This window comes from Cygnus atratus, chromosome 3 (assembly GCF_013377495.2).
Source record: "Cygnus atratus isolate AKBS03 ecotype Queensland, Australia chromosome 3, CAtr_DNAZoo_HiC_assembly, whole genome shotgun sequence".
NCBI classification, from domain to species: Eukaryota; Metazoa; Chordata; class Aves; order Anseriformes; family Anatidae; genus Cygnus; species Cygnus atratus.
Genome location: NC_066364.1, coordinates 20,424,126 through 20,431,767, shown reverse-complemented (window position 1 = coordinate 20,431,767; position 7,642 = coordinate 20,424,126). Strand labels below are relative to the sequence as shown.

The 7,642-nt window shown below is 42.8% G+C and overlaps 1 protein-coding gene across 1 annotated transcript in view; it reads left to right on the top strand.

The window, feature by feature from the left end:
* Positions 1 to 7,129: 7,129 nt before the first annotated feature.
* Positions 7,130 to 7,642, top strand: part of SNTG2 (syntrophin gamma 2) — a 280,170-nt gene continuing 279,657 nt past the window's right edge. The window contains exon 1 of the mRNA XM_035543020.1: positions 7,130 to 7,201. Within this exon, the coding sequence (XP_035398913.1) occupies positions 7,130 to 7,201 (72 nt within the window). The remainder of the gene's footprint in view (positions 7,202 to 7,642) is intronic.

Below are 7,642 nucleotides of genomic sequence, written 5' to 3'. Positions count from 1 at the left end.
TTGCCTTTGTTTACATTCACTTAATCTTTGTGTTTAATTATTGTGCAATCACAGGAAATAGGCTTACCAAACATTTTATTTATCCGTTCAATGAGTATGATTGAACAATGTAATAATAATAAAAAAAATACAATTTCTTTGATAAAGGTAGCTAAATGTCTTTGGAAACATTCATTTGGTATGAATGTCTGACATTTTTCCCCAATATCTTAAATATAAATACAACTGTAAACCTTAGAGAAAAATTGGATTTAAAAAAAAAAAGAAGTATTTTGCAGCGCCAGAACACATGTAGCAAATTTTTGCACTGTTGTAGAAAGATGAGCAGAAAAGGGAAATTATCACTGCAATGAACGTTTTCTTTCATTTCCTATTCCATTTTGCATGGGAACTATTAAATACAGACTCTTCTGGTATTTTTCAGGCAATAAAATCAGCAGTAAAATTCTTACCTGAAATTCTTAGTTGAAAATGAGCTGAAAATTGATTCACAAAGGTATAGTATAGTCACGCAGCTACATGAACAATTCAAGATATGTATCGCACTCTTAATTCTGTTTATGAATTGCCCATGAACAAATCAACAAACCCATAAAAATAATCTCCATCAGTATCAAAATTATCCAATGTACAAGGCTATGGGATTTTTGGCAGAAGTAGCCCATGAATTATCTGCTCAGAAGTTTCTATCTGGTTTATTTATTGGTCACCCAAACCACATAACATTGCCTCTATTCATTGGTTATAACTTACCTGTGCCTCTACCTACAATCAATTTTTTTTTTCTTTGCAAAACGCATTTTCTTTCTTATTAAATGAGTCTCAGCTATTTGCATACACTCATATGAGTCATTGGTCAAATACTGTTGAAACATAAATAATGAATATAAGCAAACAAGCTACATCAAATAGCTTGCAATTAGGGTTATACATTTGCTGCCAAATGTAATGAGCAGAAACCAGAACAAAAGGGAAAGCTGGAAGGAGCATCACATGCTATCCCAGTGATACAGACACTTTCCAAGATTTCTGTGTCCTAGTGCCTTTTCTCAGAACTGTGCCAGGTAATCACTGGATAAAACTGCGTAGTGAAAGTAGGTTTCCAAAACTCAGGTCATCGCCCTCTCACAAGCTAAGCACTTGTTTGTGCTTTCTTCGGCCACATGATATTGTATTTCTTTTTTTGCACATTGGCACAGTTTTAAAAGAACTTCTTGACATGTTGCTATCTGCAGAGAACGAGTACACATAAAATACTAGTTTGCAGAACATCAGCTCCTCCGTTTGGTAATACAAGGCAGATTTCAAGGACAGGCAAGTAAAAAAAAGTGCTTAAGAACAGATTCAAGAATTAGTACCGAAATCCCACTTGGTTCTACAGTACCCAAAACATTTGCCATTTGTCCACCTGCTTGCCACTTACTCCTTCCTGCTATTCCACCGCTGGTGATGAATGAAAGAAGTATACATGGATGTTTTCAGAGGTATCAAGATTGTCTGATTCTGAAGTAAGAATACATACTGATCACTCCAATATCTCTCTCTGAACACCTGCTGGGAATACATCTTTCAGATACCCAGTTGTTCAGATACCTATTTTTGATCATCGTTTGTAATAACCTGCTCAGGGCAGCAATGATGAATTCCTCTCTTGAACAGCCTGAGATGCTGAACTCCTGATTGATGCAGTCAATATTCATCCCTTCAGCAGGAACAGACAAAATCGTACCAGTTTGCCCTAGCCAACCTTTGGCAGCAGGGTGCCCTGCTAAGGTCTACTGCCCCTGAACAAGGGAGTCGGTCAGCAGCGGGGCAGGATGGTTTGGAAAAATCTCCCTGCCGTCTATCCTGCCCACAGTTCAATCCCACTGCTGTAAAACCATGAAGTGCTTATTTCATCCACCATTTCTTGGTGAACGCTTGTTTAAAGAAAGTTTTTATTTGCTTGTTTGTAGTACAGCAGTATCTTGCTTTCATTGGATGCTATGGCTAATTTTACTGCCTCTTTCCATTTTGCTGCTGTTGTATGTACAGTTATAGTTTCTTACCCTATTCAACAAACTGAGGAAATTTCGGGGACAGGAAGTTACAGGGTATTTGATGCACATTATAGATTTGTGAGAACATGGAAGTGTTTGTCTTTTGAAGCAAAATAACATACCTGTGAAATTTTAGTGATTTATCATTGTATATTTTAAGCAATATCTGGCATGTTACTGTGCTCTGATGGGTTTGCAAGTTGTTACGCCCTGTAATTTGTCCCTTAATCAATAGCTGAACACCCATTTAAAAAAAAAAAAGTGGAGAGTACATCACGATAGGGGTCTAATGATGATTTTCAGTGTAGTAGAGTCTTCCTTACTCCTTCTCCTAAACTGGGGAATACCGGTGGCTAAATGGCAACTTCTCCATCAAAGACTGTAGTTTCCTTGAGACATGTGGCATTTTTACCTTGCTTTACATGTGATTTTTAAATGAGGAACTTCTAACTGGCATTCCTCAGAAAAGTGTGGTCTACTTCCTCATAGCTTTGATCTCTCTCCACAAAATTAAATGAATGAGCATTTATTTTGTTAGTACAATATTCAGTATAATGAAGTTCAGAAAGCAATTAAGTTTTACAGAAAGGCCTTTTTTTTTTTCTTTCTTTTTCTGAAGAACACAGCAAATATTAACGTCTAAAACCTGTAACTGGAACATCTGCAAGTTTTCATATTTATATTAAGACAACAACCTGACTTCAATAGCTGTGCGGATGTTTACGTACAGACAAATGTTTGTAATGTCTTTTTAAGACTTAGCAACATTTCCTGGAAAAATATAATTTTACACTTTCATCCACTTTTCTTTAAAAAGCCTCTAACCTTGACATCTATTTGGCATAATAAAATAAATTATTGATTGTTTTAATGGAAATAGTCTTCATTTTTCATTCTGTAAGCCAAGCATCTGTGTGTATGCACTTTTATGTATGAATGCAAGTATATATATGAAAACAGAAGGAAATAAAGACAGATGCGTAACGCAGTATTTTCTGAATTCACCAGTTTGCATCTGTTTTTATGAATTCTGAATTTATTCAAACTTCACATACAATTTGAAATCTTGCTATCAACCAGATTAAAACTTTTTAGGCATTATCTAACATAACAAATCATGAGTTTGACTTATACTCATGGCGTTTTACTGAAATCATATTTCGCATTCTCTTGACTTACTCTCTCTTTTTGTAACATTACTTTATTACTACTTTCTTTTTTTTTTTTTAAATAAAATCTCCATGACTAGAAATTTCTAAATATTTGCCCTATTCCAAATTATAGGACATAGTGTAACCCAGGGGAAAAAAAAAAAAAAAGTAAAACCTGTCATCACTACAAAAGCTACCTGACAGCTAGCTTCCAGTAGGTGTATTTCAGGAATGGTAAAAGCAATGATTGGGTATGCAGTGAAACTGAAAAGTTATGTACAGAGGAAAGAGAAAAACACATATAAGATTTTCACTAGTAACAAACTGAGCGATGCATCAACTCCTGAAAAGCTTACAGGTTTCGTAAACTATTAAACCTTACTGTCCCTTGCAAATAAAGAAATTTATTATTTCAAATTAATTAATTTTGCAAACTATCACAAATTGGCTTAGCTTAAATAACATTAAAAAAAACAACTTATTTTTTCTTAATCTTCAATCAAATCATGTATTCCCACTTGCTTTCAGTACAGCAATACTACAGGAGAATATAGTTTTGTGAAGTACATTCATTAAATAAATAAATAAAAATGGTATTAGTAGTTCCTTAGCTGTCTGATGTTATCCAATTCTCAGTGCATTACACGAACCATTTATGCAATTGTCAGTTTTCAGATAAGCTTCTCAGGAAGTTATATATTTTGTGCAAGGGTTATTATATCCAATTGACAAAGAGTTTAAAATTTAAAGAGTACCGCTTATAGATAAATAGAAACATTGTGAAAACGATGAACTTATCTCTGTAAGTCATTTTCCATATATATATATATATATTTTTTTTTTTCCTGTACACTGCAATACTACTATGCCATGTACTTTGTATTTACTTGCATCTCTATTTTTTAATCCCCACTTATGCACCACATTTATGAAAGAACATGAATAACCGTGAAAAATATGGGCAGGATAACAAGTTTGTAACTAGAGCAAAACTAGTATCTATACTAGCAAATATCCATCTCTCTTCACAGAAGCAAAACTTTAGTAATTTCCATCCTTCCTAAACTGTCTAAGCACATTTTCATTAATAACCAATACCCTACTCACACATTATTAGAGGTGTGTACATGCCAACAAAACATGCTGGGTGCATGGGAATTGCCTGTGACTTCTGCAAAGCACAACCACAAAGGGGCTAGGTGTGATGTTTCTCAAGTTAATCTGGACAGCCACTGTTATTTGCTGCTTCCTCTCAATCCCCAGCCCTGGGAGCCTGGGGCAATCCATCCCCAAACAGGCTGCAGCTCTTCTGCATGGCTGTTCTTTTTCCTTGGTCTTTCACTGTAAGCAGAAAGACTCACACCTCTCAGCATCAGCTCTGCACACACGCAGGTTTATATGGTTGTGTTAGGTTCTGGCCTGAACTCCCTAAAGTTTCATACAGCCAGCTTGTCGTCACACACTTTTCTTCAGGCATGGAGTATGATAAATGGCCTTTTTTTTTTTTTTTTTTTTTTTTTTTTTTTTTTTTTTTTACCCACAGGGTAGATTGGCTTGAGTATGAGCACTACCTGTTTAGGAGAATTACAGCAACTACTTGCTGCATGGCAAACTCCAAGGCTCTGGGCATGGCAAAGAAACCCACTCAGGCACAGCTAGAGAGCCGTGAGCGCATCTGGAGAACACCCAAAACCCCATAACCTCTCAGAGCAAACTGCCATCTTGTCCACCTCTCCACATCTTCTGTGGGGCTCTGGTTATGTGCAAAGCTGAATCAGTAAACAGAAATGGCATGCAGCATGGCATGCAGCACTTGGTTGGGATAATAGGTGGTTCCAAGAAGTCAGGTATTTTTGGATTTGGGAAGAGAGCTGTTCTTGACAGAGTAAAGCACAGCAGTGTTTTGTACAGTTACCTCCAAGGAGAATATGGTGCACTTTTCATTCCTGCTTTGACTACTGCTCTGCTTTAACGAAAAAACTTTTGCAAACAATAGACAGAGAAATTCCTTAAAATTAACTTCAGAAAAAACATGGCTTGCTCCACTCATCCCTTTTTCTTATATATTTGTGCACGATAGCTTCTCATGCTTGCACAACAAAACAACAGCTTCAAAAGGGAAAAGGAGTGTCTTTTCAAAATTACAGTTAGGTAAGAAAACAGAGGGTTGCATGTGTGAAACTGCAATCTTGTTAAATAAACCAAGGGAAAAGTTAGGAGCAGAGCTTTTCCCCTGTGTCCCTTCAGAGACCCTACTAACAGATTAGTGTCTCAGGGATCACACTGCACCTCTTCTCCTTAGTTCCAGGCTCAGTGTTGCACTGCAGGTCTACAAAAAGTTTCCCAAAACTGATGGCCCAGGCTACCCAGGTTAGGAACTTAGCTGCTGGTAACACTGGGATGAAGGCCTAAGGTGAACAGAAGAACAAAACCCTATGGTAACATTTGGAGGAGCAGACATTTGCCTCTTGGGTCATGCCAAGATTAGTAGAGGGATGTCAAACCCCTCCTGGTTTTGATTTGGAGATGACTTCATCAGGGTGCGCACCTTGTGGGATGGCCCTGTGTCACTGGGGCCTGTACCCCGACACCAGCATGGCAGGACCCCCTAACCCCATCTCCTGCAGCTGCCCAGCACCCCCCTTAGAATCACAGAATCATTAAGGTTGGAAAAGACCTTCAAGATCATCTGGTCCAACCATCACCCTACTGTCAATGTCACCCACTAAACCATATCCCTAATCGCCAGGTCCAACCTTTCCTTAAACACCTCCAGGGACAGTGACTCCACCACCTCCCTGGGCAACCCATTCCAATGTATGACTGCTGTTTCTTAGAAGAAACATCTACTTTCTAACCTAAACCTCCTCTGGCACAACTTGAGACCATTCCCTCTAGTCCTGTCACTAGTTATCTGGGAGAAGAGGCCAAGCTCCAGCTCCCCACACCTTCCTTTCAGATAGCTGTAGAGAGCAATAAGGTCTCCCCTGAGCCTCCTCTTCTCCAGACTAAACAACCGCAGCTCCCTCAGCCGCTCCTCACAGGACTTGTGTTCCAGGCCCTTCAGCAGCTTCATAGCCCTTCTCTGGGCATGTTCCAGAGCCTTGATGTCCTTCTTGCAGTGAGGGGCCCAAAGCTGAACACAGCACTCAAGGTGCGGCCTCACCAGAGCTGAGTACAGGGGGACAATCACCTCCCTGGTCCTGATGGCTACACTATTCCAGGATGCCGTTGGCCTTCTTGGCCACCTGGGCACACTGCCTGCTCGTGTTCGGGTGAGCATCGACCAACACCCCCAGATCCTTTTCCTCTCCACAGCTTTCCAACCACTCTGCCCCAAGTCTGTAGCGTTGCATGGGGCTGTTGTGACCAGAATGCAGGACCTGGAACTTAGCAGTGTTGAACCTCATCCCATTGCCCTCTGCCCATCGATTCACCCTGCCCAGGTCCCTCTGCAGGGCCTTCCTACCCTCGGGCAGATCGACACTTCCCCCGAACTCGGTGTCGTCTGCAAACTTACTGAGGGTGCACTCAATTCCCTCATCCAAGTCATCAATAAAGATATTAAGGAGGTTGTTCCCCGGGCACAAGCTGCCCAGCCCGCCGGTGCCGTACCGGGGAGGAGCACAGCCGCACTCCCGGCTGCACCCAGAGCCCCGTCTGTCGGGATGCGGCCGCAGAGGGGAGGGGAGCCCGAGCGGCGGCGCCTTCCCCCCGGAGAAGAGCGAAGTTAAATAGGCAGCCCTCCTCCACTGCCTTCCTCTCTCCCCTCCCGGCTCGCAGCCTTCGGCGAGCCCCCCGCTCCCCGCCCACCGTGCCGGGGCCGCGGTGCGGAGCGGTGCGGAGCCGGGACACGCCGCTCGCATCTCGGTGCCTGAAGGCGCCGCGTCCCGCCGTGCCGCCCGCCTGAGAGGAGCCAAGCCAGCTGCATGGGAGGAGATGAGCGTGGCGGGGAAGCAGCCGCCTCCAGCACCGCTTGAGCGCCCCGGCAGCCTCCTCGTCCCCACCTGGGCAAGTAGCCGAGCTCCCCGCCGCCTTGTCCCGGCACCAACTCCCGCCGCACTGCCCGGAGGGAGGCGCCTGCCTGAGGGGAGAGCGGGGGGCAGCGGGGTGGGGAACGGGGCGACAAAGCAGCCCGGCAACTGCAAGGCTGCCCCCTCTCACAGAGGGCTGTGGGCAGCCCCCTCCTGCAGCCCCCCGGGAAGTTTTGGGGGCCCCGAGGGGAGGGAGGGAGGTGGCAGTGAGGGGGGAAGCTCCTGAGGCCGGGGGGCTTGGCGCGGTGAGGGGGGGACGGGGAGTTGGGAAATACTTGTGACTTTGGTGGCAGCGCATTTGAGAAATCATTTATAAACGATGCCCTCTGATGGTGGTTTCTCAGCTGTCCTTGATTTAGTAAATTAACGTCATCTAGTGTGCCCTCCGTACCTTTTAAAATAATGACGGGCTTTTGTG